The 20,985-nt window shown below is 49.1% G+C and overlaps 1 protein-coding gene across 3 annotated transcripts in view; it reads left to right on the top strand.

Annotated features, from left to right (window-relative positions):
- ZNF280D (zinc finger protein 280D) overlaps positions 1-1,513 on the top strand; it is a 138,462-nt gene extending 136,949 nt beyond the window's left edge. For 2 of the 3 annotated variants that reach the window (XM_082253418.1, XM_082253417.1), the window contains one exon: positions 292-1,513. In XM_082253418.1, the coding sequence (XP_082109544.1) occupies positions 292-919 (628 nt within the window). In that variant the 3' untranslated portion in view covers positions 920-1,513. The remainder of the gene's footprint in view (positions 1-291) is intronic. The other variant, XR_014225140.1, reaches the window with a different exon arrangement.
- The last annotated feature ends 19,472 nt before the right edge of the window (positions 1,514-20,985 follow it).

Genomic DNA, 20,985 nt, shown 5'->3' with positions numbered 1-20,985 from the left:
TAACAGGGGTTCTTACCATTGCTTGCTGCAGGGAAAATAATGTGGTCTTTAGATACGCTTTAATATTGTATATGGCACTTTTTTTTTTTTACAGAAATATTTCATTCTACATTTGTATATGGTTTAAATAGCTTATTGCTTGATATAAATAGAATTTGTGACCAGTTTTTATCAGTTCTATGCTGCTCATGAATAGAGAGAGTGGTTAAATTGCTAGTATTACCTTTATCTTGGTTTGATGTCTTTGCCTTCAGTTACTAATTTCATGTTGCTTTTTTTTTTGTTTTTTAGCGTAGAGAACAAGCTCACGACTGATGCAACCGAAAGTGAAAGTGATGCATGTGGAAATTGTAGGACCTCCCAAGGCCAAAGAAGCACATTGTTAGTTAGCAGTCAAATGACTAATCTTGAGCATGTAGATGAGATCACTAAGAGTTCAGAAAGCTGTTCTCCAGATCCAGAGGAAGCAGCTCAGCTGATGGAGACAGACAGTAACGATAACATTGTCCTTACTGAAGAGAAGGGGCCTTGGAAAGACCCTATACCAGAGATTGATGAGCCTTCTGATAATGAAGCAGACATTACAAATGTTTATGAAGTAATGTCTTCTCCTTTGGAAGCTGAAGATCAACAAGATTTAAACCCTGATGGTAATAGTATTGGCTTTGAACAGTTTTTTAGAAAGGATGCAGCAGACTCTGTAAGTTCGGATGTCAGTGAACCTAGTAGTCTACATTTGGATCCCTTAACACCATCTGAGGTGTTGGAACATGAAGCCACTGAGATATTGCAAAAGGGGACAGTTAATGTCTGTATACAGACTGGATCAAATGATGAGAAAGCAGAAGAAGGTGAAGACAGTTGTACGGATATATCCAATGCTGTTCAAACTGAAAAAGAAAGTGAAGATGCTTTGTAAAAGATTGGGACATTCCAGGTGATGGATTATTTGCTACAGCTTGAATGCATGGTCAAGGATCAATGGACTTTATCTCCAAATCACTGCTGAATATTCACTCTGTTTTGGAAGCAAAGCTTGGAAAACTTGATGACCTTTTCCCCTTACTGCTATCTTAATCATCAGTATTAGGAGTGAACATAATGGGGCAGCTAGGGAGGAAGGACAGTGTGGTAAAACATTTCACTCTGACTTGATTATCCTTGGACATATAGATTTTTGTATGTTTCAGCATCCTACCACAGCTATAAAGGATAAAGCATTAATACTTTTTTAAGGTTAAAAATTTCTATGGAAAGTATTGAGCTGTAACAGCTGTGATACTTTGAAAGTCAGTCAATTTGTTTAAGACTATACATTTAGTTTTAAAATATTTTACTTTGAAAAGTAACAAATTTACACATCTCTGAACAGGTGTAACCCTGTCATCCAGCTGACCTTATTTTAAACTTTCAATGAAAGTGGAAAATACGTTGTTGACATGATTGTGTATATAATCTTAAATATATTTAGGAAATATTTCACATTGTTTTTTTTTTTTGTTTGTTTGGTTTTTTTTTTCATTTTTGGATTTTCTTTTTTTTTTTTTTATTGGACCAATTATTCCAATTAAAACCAGAGTACATAAGTTGAAGGTGTTCTGACAAGGGCAAAGAGCATATCTATTGCAGTCCATGCTGCAGCATTGGGCCCAGGAGCATAGTGGAGCCAGTATAGATGAAAAAAGGTGCTGATTTTATATACAAAAAGGAATAGTATTAACAATTGGATGAATACATTAATGTATACATAGACAAGAAACTTTTGCCACATAATTATACTACCCTGCAGTATTAGGTATAGGTTCAGAATGGCAGATGTTTCAGTAATAACGCCTTTAAGATGGAGCTTTGAATGCTTTGCTGTTGGTCCCTGTCTTCTATAGCTGTGCCTATGGCAGGTGATATTAATGTGCCTATAGTGAAGCCAGTAGTAAGGAAAACAGATATTGCAGTCTCCTTAGTTTAATTATTAAGAATAGAAGCTTCAGTTTGAGGAGCCATCTTGTACAGTCATTATTTTGCTAAGAACTCAATTTGGTGATTTAAAAGCTCCTCTTAAACTGATGGCTGCCTTAACTGGATGTAGGTTATGAGACATGCCAAAAGCAGAATAATAACACAAATAATGTTTCTTATTCATACTTTACAGGACACAGGATCCTAGGCTTTTAGCATTGGGTTATACAGCTACCGCTAGGTGATCGGACACTGGCAAACAAAGCTGTAAGGACAGCCCTAGCATAACCCCCGCCATTCCCAGCAAGTCTCAGTTTTTTTTTTTTTTTGCTACTGTCCTTTGGTGCATGGACATCTTCTCTTCCTGCTCTGAGAGAAGCAAACCTTATTTTATTTTTTTCTAACCTTTTTACTTCTATCAAGTCTGGAGCTGCCCGTTACCACTGTGGCCTTTTATTTAGCAGCTTTTTGGATTGGTTGACTCATTGACTTCTTCTCAGAGTACTTTACCCAGACACTACTAGGAAGAAGATGCAGAACTTTGCTTCTTTGGCACTAAATCTTGCACTGGTGACAACTGTACATGCAATTTAACTGATGAGTTAGCCACAGGATGCTATACTGGTCCGGGCCCATGGTGTTGTCGCCTGGGATTACCCAGTCCCTGAGGAACCCCTTGTGGGGTATGTCCACTGGGAAGGCATAGAGCTGGAGGAAACCTGCCCTTGCTGACTGCAGGGACTGCAAGACTCTGGGGCAAGTAGTGGTTATGTCTTTTTCAAGGTTAGCCTGGGGTACTCCTGCCCCAGTCACTTAGGGGTAATTTGGGGTGACAAGGCTGCACCTTTCTTTGACTGCGGCCTAAGTTGGCACCACAAGAGTTACTGCCTCCCAGTGTCCACTTGTGGTGCTTGGTTCCCTCTTTATCGGACGCAGCCTATGACAGGTTTTTTTTTTTCCTTTGTAGTTTCTGTGAGAATGTTTCTGTATCTGCATAGTCTAGTTCCCACCAGAACTTTTTTCACAGACTCATGCCTTTTTAGCCTTTGGCGTAAAAATGGCTGGCACATGAAGGTTCTCCTCATCTCTCTGATTCCTGACACAGCACAGATATCCTTGGATGCTCCGGGATTCCTTTGCCAACAATGACTGGTTAAACAAGCCATATCCTCTTTCAGCTCTGCAGTTCAGGTCATGTATACCCTCATGGGGTGTTTTTCCTCAATTCAATGGTGGATCAGAAGTGCAGGGAGAACAATTCTAGGCCATTAGAAGTCAACATTTTGGCTGTGTTGGACAAGTAGACTCCATTCTAATTTGCCGACTAACAGAACCAATCTTGCCCCAGCATGGTATATTTCCAGTCTGGCATTGAAACTTGTCAAGTCCTTTCTCCTGATGTTTTGGAAGGACCTCACAAGAGATGCCAGCTTATCAGGTGAGAGCAGAGTTCTGGAGACCCTCTCCATGTAATCGCTAGCAGAAGCATGGCTTCTAATCAACATCATGAAACTTGAGAATCAATGGATTAGTTCAATTTGCTGCGAAGGTTTAAGAGGGAAAAAAGTTGTAGTGATCCTCTGTGCATCAAACTGGACTGGGAGAATGCAGTATGTGGATCTTGTCAAACTTCTGGCAGACTCTCTGTAGGTCCTACCAGATCAGCCAGGTCTTCTGTCCCAGGGACCAGACCAATGTCCTCGGGTACTGGCCTTAAAAACATGGCTGTTGAAGCCCAAGTCCTGAGGAAAAGGGTTCTATCAGACTTGGTCATTAGTACAGTCCTGAATGCTACCAAATTAACTTCTCACAAAGTCCATCATGGTGCCTTAAGGCCTACTTTGGGTGGTGCACGACTGGGAAATTTCATTCCAGGAGGTACTCCATAGGATGTATCTTGTCTACTAACCTTGTCACTCTTTTCGAAAGACAGCTCGTCTCTCACTTGTTGATGAAATCCCTTTGTGCACGATGTTGCTGACATCATTCACCCTGTACGGTGATTCCATGGGACTTCAACTTGGTTTTATCAGTTCTTCAGAAATCTCCCTTCAGATTTCTCAGAGATATCCTACTGTCTTTACTCACAAGGTTGCTCTCCTCATGGCTGTCACACCTGCGAGACATGTTTCAGAGCTGGTGGCCTTATCCTGGAAGGAACCCCTCCTAAGGTTACACAAGGATAATGTTGTCTTAAGGCTTCTATTCTTGCAAGGGTAGTTTGCTCCTTCCACCTTAACAAGGGCATTTTACTTTATGTCCTGCTCTAAAACATTTCTCTCCACTGTCTTGATGGGGTATGCACAGTGCAAATTTTCCTCTCAGCTACCAGAGCCTACAGTCGAAAGGCTAAGGTTCCTCCCATTCCTGTTAACATGCACTCTATCAGGTCTGTCAGTTTTTAGTGCCTTTTCAGCATCATGCTTCTGTTTCTCAGACTTTTAAGGCTTCCACTTGGTCTGATAACACAATTACATTTTACTAGGTCGTTTACTAGGATTCTCATGCCTCTTCTGATGCCAGTTCGAGGTGCAAGTTGCTTCAGGCCGCTATCTGATTTTGTAAGCCCTCTGTATGCCCAGTTCTGTGCTTCTGTTGCTATTCAACCCAGCAGGTTGAACAAAACAAAAAAAAAAACTAGCAGCTCCGGTTGGAGCTGCTGTACTATCGATCCAACGTTTATACAGCGATCTCCCCCCGCTGAGCTGTTGTGTTCTGATAGGGGGACAGCCCCCCCTGCTAGAACACTCCGATCATCACGCTCAGTCAGCTCTCAGCCAGTTTTTATTGAATCGGCCGATGTTGCCCAGCATTCGTGTGGGCTTAAGATAGTGTGTCTTGTAATGTACTATTAAGAAAATAGGATTTTTGATGTACCTGTATAAACTTTTTCTTCAAGTACATTACAGGACACATACTTTTCCTCTGTTATGATTCACTAATTGCTTGCTACTAAACTGAGGCTTGCTGGGAGTGGGAGGGGTTATGTTGTCCCTATAGCTTTGTATGCCAGTGTCCAGTCACCTCGAGGTAAGTTACAGAACCTAATCATCTAAGACTTGAGTAGTTGTGTCCTGTAATGTACTTCAAGAAAAGGATTTTACAGGTACGTCAAAAATCCTATTTTGATCTACAAGCATAGGAAAGTCTGACCATTTCATTGTTTTTTGTTTGTTTTTTTCCTAATGGTCAACTTTAGCATGTATATATGATCTCAATATAACCTGCCCCTAGATACTATACAATGGCTGAAATATTAAACTACTAGAATGTAGTTTTGAGAACATAGGATGGATGTCTTGTTTTCAGATGGGAATACTGTTTGTTGTAAATATCCATTCTTTTAGTAAATGTTTGCAACAAAGTTGTGATTTGTGGATATGTTTTTTTTTCAAACACACTGCAGGCATTTACTATCAATAACACACACTCCAAAGGTAACATCTTGTTCTTGTGACACTTGCTTTTTAAAGTGGGGTTTTTACTATAAACCATGCAAAAAGTGGTCACCGCCTCCACCTGTAACTGGTCTTAGTGGTAAGAAGCACTGGAAGGGCGGACGCCGATCAAAATATTTTTTTTAACGCATACTGTTAGACAGGTCAATTCGGTTGGTCGCTGGCTGGTTGGTAAGTAGTGACTGGAAATCTCTTCGTTTTTTTGATTTTTACTAAAAACCAACAGCCCCCTATTCATTAGCCCTTAAATGCAAAATTGCTAGCTGACTACATAAAAATTAGCAATAAATAGTACCTATAATAGTAACATAGATCTAATCTTCCAGTTCTTCACTAGGCACTGAAAATGTTGCACAGCCTCCAGGGAAGCCTATAAATTCCAAATTTTCCAGGAGTCTGTGGTAAGGCAGCAGTATACTCTTACCAGATTTTGAATCACCAGCTTTTTCAAGAGGCTGTGGGAAGTCTGTTTGATGTCACTGACACCTTAGACTGAAGGTCTGGAAACACAATCTATTGAAGTGTACTTTTACTATTTATTACTATTGGGAAGTAGTCCACTAGCAATTTTTGCAAGATATAACTTACCTTTACCCCTTTTCTTTCTTTCTTACCTTTCCCTTTGCTTTGGAAGTTTTATCTAGGGCTGAAACATCTAATTGACATATTCGATTATAATTGATAATAAAAATAGTTTTCAACTATTTTCATTATCAACTGGTTGGCCTGCATACAGAATGTATTATTTAACATGTCAGTATACACAGTGCATCACACAGTACAGCTACGTTCACTGTCCATACATGTTAGTAAGTGGCTGAGAACTTGTAAATGTGTAAAGGAGCAGTGCCTTATGAGACTTGGCAGGAGAAGGAAGTGATTTAAAGTGATTCCAAAGCAGGAGGTTTTCTTAACCATAATGCATTATCTGCAGCTCCCCCTGTATACTTACCTGATCCTGATCTTGATCCAGTGCTGTGTCCGAGAGCAGCAGGCACTGCTCTCTCTCTCTCCCTCTCTCCTCACAGAACTCTGATGCATTGTGCATGCCTGTGAGGAGGGAACAGGGGGCAGGGCCGAGCCGTGCTGTGTGTGTCATAGAGGTGCGCATCTTCACTGGTATCACGATTCGATTTAATTATGATTATCCTGTCATTGATTCAGTTCCGAGATACATCATGATTACTGCCCATGGTTTTCATCACAAAATTGAAGCAGTCAGAAGAACTCAATTTTTTTATTTTCTCTTACGTCCTCCGACAGTCGCCGCCGCCTCTAAGTCATCACTGTTGGGTATTGACTTCCGCTCCGCAGGAGTAGCTAGGCATATAGACTTAGTCAAAAACAAAAGGCATTTGCATATACACACCCATGGGGGCTGTCCCATCTGGTCAATACCCCCCCTGCAGTGGCCACTCCCAACTCCGTTTTTAATCTGCCTAGCGTCAGGAGTAGTTAGGCTTCCCTGTGCTGGGGCTTCAGTCTCAGCCTTTCTAATCTCTTTTTTCTCTTACGTCCTCCGACAGTCGCCGCCTCTTCATATTCGTCACAATGGGGTATTAGACTTTGCTCCGAAGGAGTAGCTAGGCAACAGAATATGTTAACATTAAAGCTTTTAACATATCCCACCCTCAAGGGGTGGTCCCCTCAGTCAATACCCTCCTACTTCCTGCAACCATATCTCAGTTTCAATGTCTAGCTTGTCAGGAGTAGCTGGTTCTCTCTGTGCTGGGGCTTTGTGCCCCAGCCTCTTTCTTCTTTTTTGATTTTTTGTTTGAGTTTTCTCTCTACCTTTACTTAGCTGTTCTTTTTGTCAGCATTACTTAGTTCTTCTGACGAAGAGGATCATGCGGGCTGGGTCTCGGGCTGATCCCCCTGGTCGAAGGTCGTGGGTCAGTGGCTTCCCAGCCTGCCATCGAGCGTTCAGCCAGGTAACGCTCCTGGCACAGTGAACGACCCATCCCTGTTCGGTGCAGGGATGCTTGGTGAGGTGGCTACCTCACTGGACGCTGTGCGGTTTCTTAACCCCCATTTTGTGCGTCTTGTATGCGACTCTCCCTGCCTCATGTGCAGCGGCTTGTTCGCCTGTGCGGGTCCCCCACACCATTGAGAGGTAAGTGTATCTATGTGGGGACCTGTCTGTCTGGGGGGGTGTCAGTCTGGGACTGTGTAACCTGCCTCTGTTCACACTGTTTGTCTCCCTATCACTCTGCTGCATGCTGCGGGCTGCAAGGGGGGGGGGAGCTGTGTGACACTGTCTGTGTCAGCCTTGTTCATTGTGAGAAGCTGTGTGCTGTGGGGCATGTTTTGTGGCATGTTTGGGCACAATACAGCGATCGCTGCGGCGATCTGCCATGTTTTTTTATATGGATGGTGTTATGTGCATTACTGTACTGTAGGAGCGGCGGTTTCGGCGCCAAACGGCGCCATTTTGCCTGCACTCGCTCCGGCCGCATGTTCTACATGCATGGCGGCCATTTTCTTGTAGCCTCCCATAGGCTTTAATAGAGCGCCCTGGTCTCATCACTGCCTCTTCTCCTGGGTACACCGATCGAGGCAGCAGCAGCGGCGAGGGTCTCCTCAGGTTTTATCCTTCTGTTCTTGCTATATCCATTGCCTGTGTCAGTTTATTGTCCCTGTGGGGGTCTCATTGTGCTTGTGTGTGGTGCGGTGGGCTGCGCTTGCCGCGCTTGTTAAAGGGGCAGTTAACCCTTTATTCTCCGGCATATCATATTGGGGCAATGGATTCTCAGGAGGGCAAATTTCCTGCCACCTTGGTGGAAAGCCAGGGGACCGCTGTTTCCCCCCCCAGGGGGGGATTTGGCCACTATTGTGGCCGGCCTTGCTGCTCAGGTGCAGATGCTGGTGGCTGCTCAATCTACTAAAAGACCCAGAGTTTCTATTTCCTCTGATTCTGAGGGTGAAGGTGATGGGGCTGTTATGGCGGGGGTCTCCTTATCGGGGTCCCGCTCCTCCCTGGATCTAGTGGGGTCCGAGGTGGAGGCTGAGGTTGAGGGGGTTGATAATTCTCCCCCTGGCTCGCCTGAAGAGCTTGCAATCATGGATGAATTGATTGCTTCCATAAAACAAACGCTGCGTTTGCAGGATGAAGTGTGTCCCCCCGCTGCCTTGGCGGCTTATGGGACGCAGAGAAAACGCAGGACGCTGCAGGTTTTTCCCTGCAATGATGATTTTCAGCGCGCTGTTAAGGAACAATGGCGCAATTTACGCAAACCTTTTGCTGTGCCAAGTAGGTTCAAGCTGCGTTATCCTTTTTCGCCTTCCACTGATGAACGGTGGTGTGTACCACCCCCGGTGGATCACGCAATTGCGGTTTTGAACAAATCCACTGCGATTCCTGCAGAGGATTCCCCAGTGTTCCGTGATGCCACGGATAGAAGAATGGAGTCTCTTGCCCGTCATACTTATTCTGTTACGGGTTCTATGCTTAAAGCTCTGTTTGCCTCTCTCATGGCGGCCCAGGCTGTCGCAAGTTGGACGCAGATGCTTAGGCGCATCCTAGTGGCCGATTCGGCCTCGCCGGCGACCCTGGATATGGTGGCTCAAATCCACCAGGGTGTCATGTATCTGTGTGATGCGGACTTGGACTTAGTCCCATTGGCTGCACGTGTACACAGCGTGGCGGTGTTGTCTCACCGCCTGGTGTGGTTGAAGTGTTGGTCGGTGGACCAATCTTCACGCAAGACCTTAGCCAATCTGCCTTATGATGGGTCTCGCCTTTTTGGGGAGTCCTTGGATGTGTTGATTAAGGGGATCACCGGAGGTAAGAGCACTCTCTTGCCCCATTTCCCCAAGGCTAAGGGGGCTTCTGGGAAGAAGCATGCTAATTTTCGGCCCCCTCAGGGGTCCTTTCGTGCCTTTCGGTCGCACTACAAGGGCAAACCGATCAAGGAACAAGGCTCTCAAAAGAAGCCCTGGTCTGGTAAACAGAAGTCCGGTCAGTCCGGACCCGCTGCCCATAACAGTGCGGCCTGAAGGGGCGCCCTCACCCAGTTTTGGGGTGGGGGGACGCTTGCTCGGTTTTCTTCAACCCTGGTTGGCCCGCGTGCGGGACAGGTGGGTTCAGGAGATCGTTCGATCTGGTTACAAGATCGAGTTTCTCTCTCGGCCGGAGAGCAGATTTTTTCCCTCAAATCTTCAACTGTCTCCAGAGCGTTTACAGGACCTGCACCTGGCGGTGCGAGACCTGAGGGCTCAGGGAGTGGTGGTTCCGGTGCCTTTCGGGGGTTTTATTCCAATCTGTTCACCGTGCCCAGGAAGGAGGGCAAGGTTCGTCCAATTCTGGACTTGAAGGCTCTAAACCGCTCTGTGCGGGTTCGCAAGTTCCGCATGGAATCCCTGCGGTCGGTGGTGGCTGCCCTGGTTCCAGGGGAATTCATGGCCTCCATCGATTTGAAGGATGCGTATCTTCACATCCCCATTTCGAGGGTCACCAGAGGTACCTTCGTTTCGCCATTGCGGAGGATCACTACCAGTTTGTGGCGTTACCTTTTGGTCTCGCCTCGGCTCCGCGGGTTTTCACCAAGGTGCTTGCACCGGTTCTGGCATTATTGAGAGCCCAGGGCATCTCTGTCCTGGGGTATCTGGACGACATTCTGGTTCGGTCTGCGACCAGCCAGGGTCTGGAGAAGGACCTGTCTGTCACGATGCAAACTCTGCAGGAGTTTGGTTGGACGATAAATTTTCCAAAGTCGACACTGAGTCCGTCGGTTCGTCTTCCCTACCTGGGAATGATCCTGGACTCGGTTCAGGCGAAGGTCTTCCTGCCGGAAGACAAACTCGGAACTCTTCAGGAGGAAGTCAGGTCCCTCAGGGACTTTCCGCACTCGTCTCTGCGAACGTGCATGAGATGTCTGGGATTGATGGTCTCGGCCTTCGAGGCGATTCCCTTCGCCCAGTTTCACACGCGGGGTCTCCAAGCAGAGATCCTGTCCAGGTGGAACGGGCGACCTCAATCTCTGGATCTTCAAATATCGTTGGGCCATCGCACCAGAAGGGACCTTCTGTGGTGGCTCCAGTCCCCGATGGTGTCGGGGGGCAAGTCTTTTCGTCCTATCTCGTGGACGGTGATCACCACGGATGCCAGCCTGTCGGGCTGGGGTGGTGTTCTGGGCGTTCTGTCCGCCCAGGGAACTTGGTCGGAGGGGGAGTCCTCCCTTCCGATCAACATTCTGGAATTGCGTGCGATAAATCTCTGTCTTCATCGTTGGACGGACCGGCTGCAGGGCTGCCCGGTTCGGGTGCAGACGGACAATGCCACGGCGGTGGCCTACATCAACCACCAAGGGGGCACCAGGAGTGCCCGAGCGGCTCGAGAAGTGGCCGACATTCTGTCCTGGGCCGAGACTCATGTCCCGGCGATAACGGCGGTTCACATTCCGGGGGTGGAGAACTGGCAGGCGGACTATCTGAGTCGCCAGACCCTGGATCGGGGAATGGTCTCTCCACCCGGCTGTCTTCCAGATGTTGTGCGCGAAGTGGGGTCTTCCAGATGTGGACCTGTTCGCGTCTCGTCTCAACAACAAGGTGAGAAGGTTCGTGGCAAGGACGCGCGACCCTCGGGCAGACGCGTCGGACGCGTTAGTGGCCCCGTGGCATCAGTACAAGCTGATGTACGCGTTTCCACCGATTCAGTTGCTGTCCAGGTTCCTTCGCATGTTACACTCGGAACGCAGCACGGTGATTCTTGTGGCGCCGGATTGGTCACGCCGGTCCTGGTACGCAGACCTCGTGAATCTGGCGGTCGACGCCCCGTGGCGTCTGCCTCTTCGAGACGATCTCCTGTCTCAAGGGCCGATATACCATCCTGCTTTACAGTCGCTGGCTTTGATGGCCTGGCTGTTGAGACCGAGGTCCTGAAGGAGAGGGGTCTCTCCCCTGAGGTCGTTCATACCTTGATCAACGCGAGGAAGTCTTCCTCGGGGAAGGTTTACTACCGTACTTGGAAGGCCTATTTTGCCTGGTGTGAGTCCAGGGGGTTTTCACCCCGCAAGTACTCGGTTTCCCGAGTGTTGTCCTTCCTTCAAACAGGTGTCGATCAGCGTTTGGCGCTGGCTACGATAAAGGGTCAGGTGTCTGCGCTGGCCGTTCTTTTTCAACGTCCCGTGGCTTCCAACTCCTTGGTTGGCACTTTTGTTCAGGGAGTGCGGCATCTGGTTCCTCCTAGGAGGGATCCTCTGCCCCCTTGGGACTTGAATCTCGTTCTATCTGTGTTACAACGTGCTCCTTTTGAACAGATCAGGGAGATCTCGTTGTCTATGTTGTCCAAAAAGGTCGCCTTTTTGGTTGCGATCACTTCGGCTCGCAGAGTGTCGGAGCTGGCGGCTTTGTCCTGCAAGTCTCCGTATCTGGTTATTCACTTGGATAAGGTGGTCTTGCGACCTAATCCTTCTTTTCTTCCGAAGCGAGTTTCGGAATTCCATCTCAATGAGGATATTGTCTTGCCTTCGCTGTGCGCGAAGCCTAAACATCCGAAAGAGGTGAGACTACATTCTTTGGATGTTGTTCGGGCGATAAGGGTTTACCTTAAATCGACTGAGACTTTTCGAAAGACGGATTCCTTGTTTGTTCTTCCAGAGGGTCCTCGGAAGGGCATGGCGGCGTCGGCCTCTACCATCGCCAAATGGATCAGGCAGACCATTGAACAGGCCTATGCTTTGCAGGGGAAGGTTCCCCCTGTGCCTGTGAAGGCGCACTCTACTAGATCTCTGAGTACGTCTTGGGGCTTCTGTAGCCCAGGTGTGTAAGGCGGCGACCTGGTCGACCGTACACACTTTCACAAAATTCTACAAGGTAGATGTTCAGGCATCGGCGGATGCTTCCTTTGGCCGCAAGGTTCTTAGTGCGGCTGTTCCCTAGGATCACCTGTTGGGATCCCTGGCTGTTGGGATATGTCTTTTATCCCCTGGTTATTTGTTTTTCCTGGGTTGTTGCTCCTGTTGAGCAAGTTTTTTCCTATTGCCCAGCTGGTTTCCTTCCTTTGGTAAGGTTCCTTTCTTTGATGCGGAGACTGCGTTGCCTTACGGCGCGGATGCGTTTCCCACCCCTCATGTTTGCATTTGACGAATATGAAGAGGCGGCGACTGTCGGAGGACGTAAGAGAAAACGGAATTTTTGTAAAATCTTACCTGTAAAATTCCTTTCTCTGAGTCCTCCGACAGTCGCCGCCCCCGCCCCTCTTTTGGGGTTTTGGTTATCTACTCTACTGCTATTCCACTGAAACTGAGATATGGTTGCAGGAAGTAGGAGGGTATTGACTGAGGGGACCACCCCTTGAGGGTGGGATATGTTAAAAGCTTTAATGTTAACATATTCTGTTGCCTAGCTACTCCTTCGGAGCAAAGTCTAATACCCCATTGTGACGAATATGAAGAGGCGGCGACTGTCGGAGGACTCAGAGAAAGGAATTTTACAGGTAAGATTTTACAAAAATTCCGTTATTTGATTTTCTTTGAAAATGTCAGTTTTTTCTTTGATATACTAGCTGTTTATTTTGTCAGCTTTAGTTTTAGTCGACTCCCAGCACCGCAAGAAATGGATTCATGCGGTGCTGGGATTCGGACTGGGCGCCCTGGGTCTCCAGGGCAGAGGGTCAGATGGACCCCCAGCCCGCCATCGAGCGTTCAGCTATGGTTCGCCCTGGCATTATGAACGACCCATCCCTGTTCGCAGCTGGGAGGCAGCCTTGAGGTGGCTACCTCACTGGACGCATCTGCGATTCTGCAGTGCAATATCCCTGGCTAACGGCATTCCCTGTCAGATGAGGACAGCGGCTTTCCGTTTCTGAGAGGCTCCCCACGCCATCTGGTACAGGTAAGTACTTCTGTGTGGGGCCTCTGTCTGGGGTGGCAGTCTGTGTTGCTGTGTGTTCCCCATGTCTGTGCCTGTGTGACTCCCTGTTGCGGTCCCTGCAGGGATCACTTGTACATGCGCTGCGGTGCTGTGTGTTTTTGGGGGTCCCCTTCCCTGTGTCACTTCGGTGTTTGTGGGGGCGCAGACTGAGTGTGTGGCGACCGCAGCGGGTGGATCCGCGCGGTCCGCCATTTTAAGTATGGGCAGGCATGTTCTGGCTTCTCTATGGGTTATATTACTTGCTGGTTTTGGCGCCATCCGCCGCCATTTTGCGGTAGCCGAACGATCGTTCCGACCGCATGTTCGGCGGCCATTTTGGCGGAGCCTTCCATGCAATTCTATGGGGCAGCCATTTTTCCTGGGTCATGCAGCCTATAAGTTCAGCCTACTTTAGCAGCACTTCCTTTTCCTCTGATACAGGACAGCGGTTGCAACACTCTGCGGAGCTCTGCAGGTTATCGCTCTTAATATCTTTCTGTATTGTTGCTTCTGGCTCCGTTTTTTCTTCTCCTGTTTGGGGGTCTTTGTCACTGTAGCTGTAGCGGTGGGCTGCACACTCCGCAGCGATCTTAAAGGGACAGTACAAACTTCTTGCACTGTTGTTTTTTGTCACATTGGGCAATGGATTCTCAGGACAGCAAATTCCCCCCAGCTCTAGTGGGGGTCCCCAGTTCTCCTGTGGCCCCTCTGAGACCTGATATGGCCGCTGTAGTGGCGACTTTGGTGTCCAACATGGAAATGCTTATGGCTTAACGTGCTGCGGGAAAGAGGCCCAGATTGTCTCTCTCCTCTGATTCAGATGGTGATATGGCTACTGCTGCTGCGAGCGTGCCCTTTTCAGGGTCCCGCTCATCCTTGGACCTTGGGGTCTGCGGGGGAGGCAGAGGTGGAGGGGGCTGATACCTCCTCCCCAGGGTCGCCTGAAGAGCGGGCGACCATGGATGAATTAATTGTTTTGGTTAAGGAAACACTACATTTGGAGGATGAGCCCAGTCCTCCGGCGTTGTGTCCTCATTTGGGACGTACAGGACCCGCAAGTCGGCGCAGGTTTTTCCCTGCCCGGCTGAGTTTCATTACACTGTCAATGAAATGTGGCGCACGTTAAAACGTCCATTCCTGGTGCCTAGTCGGTTCAAATTGCTTTATCCCTTTGCACCGGCTACGGAATCACGATGGTGTGTGCCTCCGCAGGTAGATCACACTGTGGCCGTGTTAAACAAGGCTACCTTGGTTCCTTCGGAGGATACCCCGGTTTTCTGGGATCCCACGGACCGGCGGTTGGAGTCTCTAGCCCGCCATTCCTATGCGGTGGCGGGCTCGTTGCTCAGACCCGTTTCCGCGTCCCGTTTTGGTGGCTCAGGCGGTGGCTGATTGGACTAAGGTGCTTAGGAGCAACCTTGTGTCTGATGCTGTTCCGCCTGCCCGGCTGGAAATGGTGGATCAAATTCACCAAGGAATCATGTATCTGTGTGATGCGGCCTTAAATGAGGCCCCTTTAGTAGCACGCCTGTCTAGTGTCTCGGTGCTTAACCGGCGACTGATATGGCTAAATAGCTGGTCGGCTGACCAGTCCTCGCGGAAAACAGTTGCTGATTTTCCATATGCTGGTTCTCGCCTTTTTGGCGAGCCGTTGGATACCCTGATGAAAGGCGTCACGGGGGGGCAAGAGCACCTTGCTGCCCCAGAACCCGAAGAACAAGTCCTTTCGTGGCAAGCGGGGTTCTGCGTCTCGATCCACTCAGGGGTCCTTTCGTACCTTTCGGAACCAATCCAAGGGCAAGCCCTTCAAGGCCCAGGGCAGCCAGAAGAAGCCCTGGGCGGGCAAGCAGGAGTCGGGCAATGCCGGCTCGGCGGGTCAGTCCGACTCTGCCTGAAGGGGCACCCTCACCCGTTTCAGGGGTGGGGGGACGCTTGCGCGGTTTCCTCCAACCTTAGCTGCTCCGGATTTCGGACAAGTGGGTTCAGGAAATCATTCGATCAGGATACGAGATCGAATTCCTTTCCCGGCCGGCGGGCAGATTCTTTCCCTCAAAGCTTCGCTTGCCTCCTGGGCGTCGGCAGGACCTGCATCAATCGGTGTAGGACCTTCTTGCTCAGGGGGTGATTGTCCCGGTGCCTCATCGGGACAGGTTTCGGGGATTTTATTCCAATCTGTTCGCGGTGCCCAGGAAGGGGGGCAAAGTGCGTCCTATTCCCTATTTGGGCATGATTCTGGACTCTGCTCAGGCAAAGGTGTTCTGCCGGAGGACAAGCTCCGGACCTTGAAGGACGAACTCAGGTCCCGTCCTCGTCACTCAGGACCTGTATGTGGGGCCTGGGGTTGATGGTGTCAGCCTTCGAGGCGATACCCTTTGCTCGGTTTCACACGCGGGCTCTCCAGGCAGAGATCCTGGCCAGGTGGGACAGACTGCCTCAGTCCCTGGATCTGAGTGTCTCATTAAGTCGTCGGACCAGATTGGCTCTTCTGTGGTGGCTCCAGTCCCTGTCGGTGGCAGAAGGCAAGTCCTTCCGTCCGTTGGTGTGGACAGTGATTTCCAAGGATGCCAGCCTGTCGGGCTGGGGTGGAGTCCTGGGCAACCTGTCTGCCCAGGGCACTTGGTCGGAGGAGGAGTCCTCCCTCCCGATAAATGTGCTGGAATTGCGAGCGATAAAACTCCAGTTGGTCGGACCGTCTTCGGGGCCGTCCTGTCCGGGTACAGGCGGACAATGCTACCGCGGTGGCTTACATCAACCACCAAGGGGGCACCAGGAGTGCTCGGGCGGCCCGGGAGTTGACCAACATTCTGGTTTGGGCCGGGACTCATGTCTCGGACATCTCAGCAGTTCATATTCCGGGTGTGGAAAATTGGCAGGCCGACTATCTGAGCCGCCAGACCCTGGACCAGGGGGAATGGTCCCTACACCCGGAGGTCTTCCGAATGCTGTGTGCGAAGTGGGGATCCCCGGACGTGGATCTGTTTGCATCTCGGCTAAACCGATAGGTGTAAAGGTTCGTGGCAAGAGCGTGCGATCCGCTGGCGGACGCCTCGGATGCGTTATTGGCCCCTTGGCATCAGTTTCGTCTGATGTATGTCTTTCCTCCGATTCAGTTGCTATCCAGGTTCCTCCGCAGGTTAGCCTCGGAACCGCACCTGGTGATTCTGGTGGCACCGGACTGGCCACGCCGGTCCTGGTATGCCGACATTGTTCACCTGGCAGTGGCGCCTCCGTGGCGGTTGCCAAAGCGGGAAGATCTCCTGTCTCAGGGTCCGATCTTCCATCCTGCTTTACAGTCGCTGGCTTTAACGGCCTGGCTGTTGAGATCCAGGTCCTGAGGGACAGGGGTCTCTCCTCTGAGGTCATTCCTACCCTTGTCAGGGCTAGAAAAACCTCCTCTGGTAAAATATATTACCGTACCTGGAAGGCTTATTTCGCCTGGTGTGAGTCCAGGGGGTTCTCCCCTCGCTCGTACTCGGTGTCGAGAGTTTTGGCCTTCCTCCAGTCTGGTGTGGACCAGCGCCTGGCGCTGGCCACGATCAAGGGCCAGGTGTCCGCACTGGCTATTCTTTTCCAACGCCCTGTGGTGTCCCATTCTCTGGTTCGCACCTTCATTCAAGGTGTGCGACATTTGGCCCCTCCCCGGAGGGAGCCTTTACCTCCATGGGACTTGAACATGGTTCTGTCCGTGTTACAGCGTGCTCCCTTTGAAAACATTCGGGATATATCGTTGCCTCTGCTGTCTAAGGAGGTTGCCTTTTTGGTGGCGATCACTTCAGCTCGCAGGGTGTCGGAACTGGCAGCGTTATCTTGCCGTTCTCCATACTTGGTGATTCACCGGGATAAGGGGGTTTTGCGTCCGCATCCCTCCTTTCTTCCTGAGGTGGTCTCTGAGTTCCACATTAATGAGGACATTGTCCTACCTTCGCTTTGTACGAAGCCTAAGCATCCTCTAAGGAGGTTGCTCTGCACTCCTTGGATGTTGTCAGGGCGATCAGGGTTTACATGTCGTCTACAGAATCCTTTCGGAAAACGGATTCCCTCTTTGCCCTTCCTGAGGGACCTCGGAAGGGCATGGCTGCATCCGCAGCGACTATTGCCAAATGGATCAGACCATTGAACAGGCTTACGCCTTGAAGGAACGGGTTCCACCCTTCCCTGTTAAGGCGCACTCTACCAGATCTGTGAGTGAGTCCTGGGCATCGGGCCTCAGTGGCCCAGGTGTGCAAGGCTGCGACTTGGTCGTCGGTGCACACTTTTTCCAAACTCTACAAAGTAGATGTTCTGGCATCAGCTGATGCCTCCTTTGGCTGCAAGGTTCTCTGTGCGGCAGTGCCATAATGGACCCTTGTTTTTTTCTGGGTCCCTGGCTGTTGGTATTTGCTTTCCTGGGCTGTTGCTCCTGTTGAGCATTGTTTTTTCTGTTGCCCAGAAGGTTCCTTTCCTGTGCATGTAAGGTTCCTTTCTCTGATGTGGGTACTGCGTTGCCTTTTCTACGGTTGCGTCTCCCACCCCTCATGTCTATACTGCTTTGGGACACAGTGATGACTTAGAGGCGGCGGCGACTGTCGGAGGACGTAAGAGAAAACTGAATTTTTGTAAAATCTTACCTGTAAAATTCCTTTCTCTGAGTCCTCCGACAGTCGCTGCCCCCACCCCTCTTTTGGGGTTCTTATTACCTACTGCTATGCTACCAAACTTGTTTGGGAGTGGTCACTGCAGGGGGGGGTATTGACCAGATGGGACAGCCCCCATGGGTGTGTATATGCAAATGCCTTTTGTTTTTGACTAAGTCTATATGCCTAGCTACTCCTGCGGAGCGGAAGTCAGTACCCAACAGTGATGACTTAGAGGCGGCGGCGACTGTCGGAGGACTCAGAGAAAGGAATTTTACAGGTACGATTTTACAAAAATTCCGTTTTATCTGCTGTTAAAAAAAAAATAAAAACTCCCTGCATGTAGCAAAGTTTGAACACAGCAGACAACAACAGTATTTTTTTTTAATACAGTAAATACTAAATGGCATCAAACTGTTGTTAAGTAGTAGTGCAATGTACTTCTTCATAAAATAAAAAATTTAAATGTAAACATTAACATAAATGTCTAAACGTTAAATTAACTTTCACGCAAACCAATCAATATACTTATTGAGATTTGTTTTTATACCAAAGACATGCAGCAGAATACAATTTGGCCAAAATTTATTAGGAGGTTTTATATTTTTTTATATGGGATATGTTTTATAAGCAGAAAGTAAAAAATATTGTTTTTATAAAACTTCTCAATCTTTTTTGTTTATATAATAAAAAACCTAGTGGTGATCAAATACCACCTAAAGAAAGCTCTGTTTGTGTGAAAAAAATTATATAAATTTTGTTTGGGTACAGCATTGCATGATCACGCAATTGTCAGTTAAAGTAGGCGCAGCAAGTATCAAAAAATGGCCTGGTCATGAAGGGAAAAAAAAAACTTCCGGAGCTGAAGTGGTTAATGCAAAATCCATCTTAAGAAGACATTTATTATGATTATCATTATTATTTTAGCAGGATGTTCCCAGCAGAAGTAGGAGTAGTTGGGGCCCCCGGGTGTTCCCTCTCACACTATGGCAGTGAGGTGACAGGAGTCGTCGTCGTTGCTCGATGCGGATGTACCAATATGGCTTCCCACCCAGCTCTAATATAGCAGCGCTCCGCCATCTTAGTACTCCCATGGCATCGCCATAGCGACAGGAGCTCCCAGGCCATCTCTCCATTGATTGTGTCGGGTGCTGGCAGGGTGTCAGCTCAGCATTTACTGCATTTGACGCCGCCCGGAGAGGACGGTCAGCCCGCCCCCCTAGATACGAGGAGCCCTGACAGCACTCTGAGGGCCCTAATGTGTCCCCTGGGATGACGTCCGGAGAGGCAGGGCACACTGGGATGATGTCAATGATGCAATCGCGATGCAGCTGTTCCCTGCATCGATACAGAATCGTTCAAGGCTGCACCGCGATGCATCAATGCGCCAATTATTTTCAACACCCCTAGTGTGTCACAGCCCACGTGAGTGGGCTTGCTATTGGGGGGCACTCTGAAGGTAGGAATAACCAGGAATGCTGAGCTTGCTATGGGGGCACTCTGAAGGTAGGGGTAATCAGGAACGCTGCTGGGGGACCCCAGAAGAGGAGGATTGGGGCTGCTCTGTGCATCACTTTAAGGGCTCTGTTTAGGGAAGATCAGCATCTGAACCCAGAAAAGCTGGAAGCTGATAGACTGGAGGCAAATTATGGGCATTCTCTGCATTAAGGTAAAAAACCTTCTGCATTCAGCCCCCCCCCCCCCCCAATACCTACTTGAGCCTGATTTCGATCCAGTGGTGGATACGAGAGCAGCAGTTCTCTCAGCTTTCTCTCTCCCTATTGGTTCAGACACAGCTGTAAATCACAACCAGTAAGGAGAGAGCAGAGGGTGTGGCTGAGAACTGTTCCGTGCGTCATGCACGATCAGGGCTGCTCTGTGCAAAACCATTGCAGCCAAGTAGGTTGTTACTTAAAAAAAAAACTTGACTTTAATATCACTTTAACCACTTCCAGACCTGCCCAACGTGTATTTACGTTGGTACTTTGATATTAAATACCGGTGTTATGGCAGCAGAAAGCTGCCATAACCATGGGACTTTTCTACACGGCCGTCGTCCTCTTTCACATTAAAGTGGTCCCAGCGGTGGATTCACCGCGGGGGTCACTTTTATGGGCGGCGGGAGAGGTGCCTCCCGCCGCGTCCCAGTCGTTTTCTCTGCTTACCGGAACCGTCCGTAGCGGGGAAAACGATCCGGTCCCGGTCAAGTCGCACAGCAAGTCGCAACAGTGGAAACGTAGCCTTAGTGTTAAAAAGTAACACTAGCCGTAAGCGCCTTTTTCCCTTCACCCCCCTCTGTTGTATCTTCAGATTCAGAGGCAGATGTGGCTGCCGCAGACACACCCCACCCTGGTGGCTCTGTTTCATTGCATTCCGATGCCAATGAGGACCTGTCCTCGTCAGCCGCTGCGCGGGAAAGCGCATTGGTGGAAGCACTTAGTTTCAGTGCGAGAAACTTTAAAAATGGCTGATGAGTCTAGAGTGTAAGGAACGCAATCGGGCAAAGTGTTCCCCTGTCCGGAACGTTTTGACAATATTGTCAATGAACAGGAGGAGCGCATCAAGCACATGTTAGTGGTGCCCAAGCGTTTTAAACACTATTATCCCTTCGCGGATAAGGTCTCCACTCGGTGGACCGTGCCACCAAAGGTGGATCGTCCAGTTTCCAGACTGAATAAGTCTATTGTGGTCCCGGTGGAAGAATGCCCGGCCTTTACGGACCCCGTTGATAGACGGATTGAGTCTCTGTCCTGCCATTTACATGTGATAGTGGGCCCCTTATTGAAACCAATTTTTGTGACCACCCTTGTGTTGCAGACCATCACTGAATGGGTAAAGTTACTAAAAGGTGTGATGGAAACAGAACAGCTCTCCCCGGGGCTGATTGAGCTCTTGGATCAAGCCCTTCTGTATATATATGATGCCTTGCTGCATGTGGCTCCACTGGTTGCCAGAGTGTCCACGGTGGGAATTGCTATTAGACGCATGGTGTGGCTAAAAAGCTGGTCTGCGGACCAGGCTTCCAAAAAAAGCTCTTACTGACCTTCCCCTTACGGGGGAGAGGTTGTTTCTATCCTCCCTGGATGAGTTGTTCAAAGGTCTTACAG

Source organism: Pelophylax lessonae, assembly GCF_965119305.1.
Source record: "Pelophylax lessonae genome assembly, chromosome: 4".
In the NCBI taxonomy this organism is placed as follows: Eukaryota; Metazoa; Chordata; class Amphibia; order Anura; family Ranidae; genus Pelophylax; species Pelophylax lessonae.
Note: the sequence above shows the minus strand (reverse complement) of the source record. Positions and strands in the feature narration are given on the sequence as shown.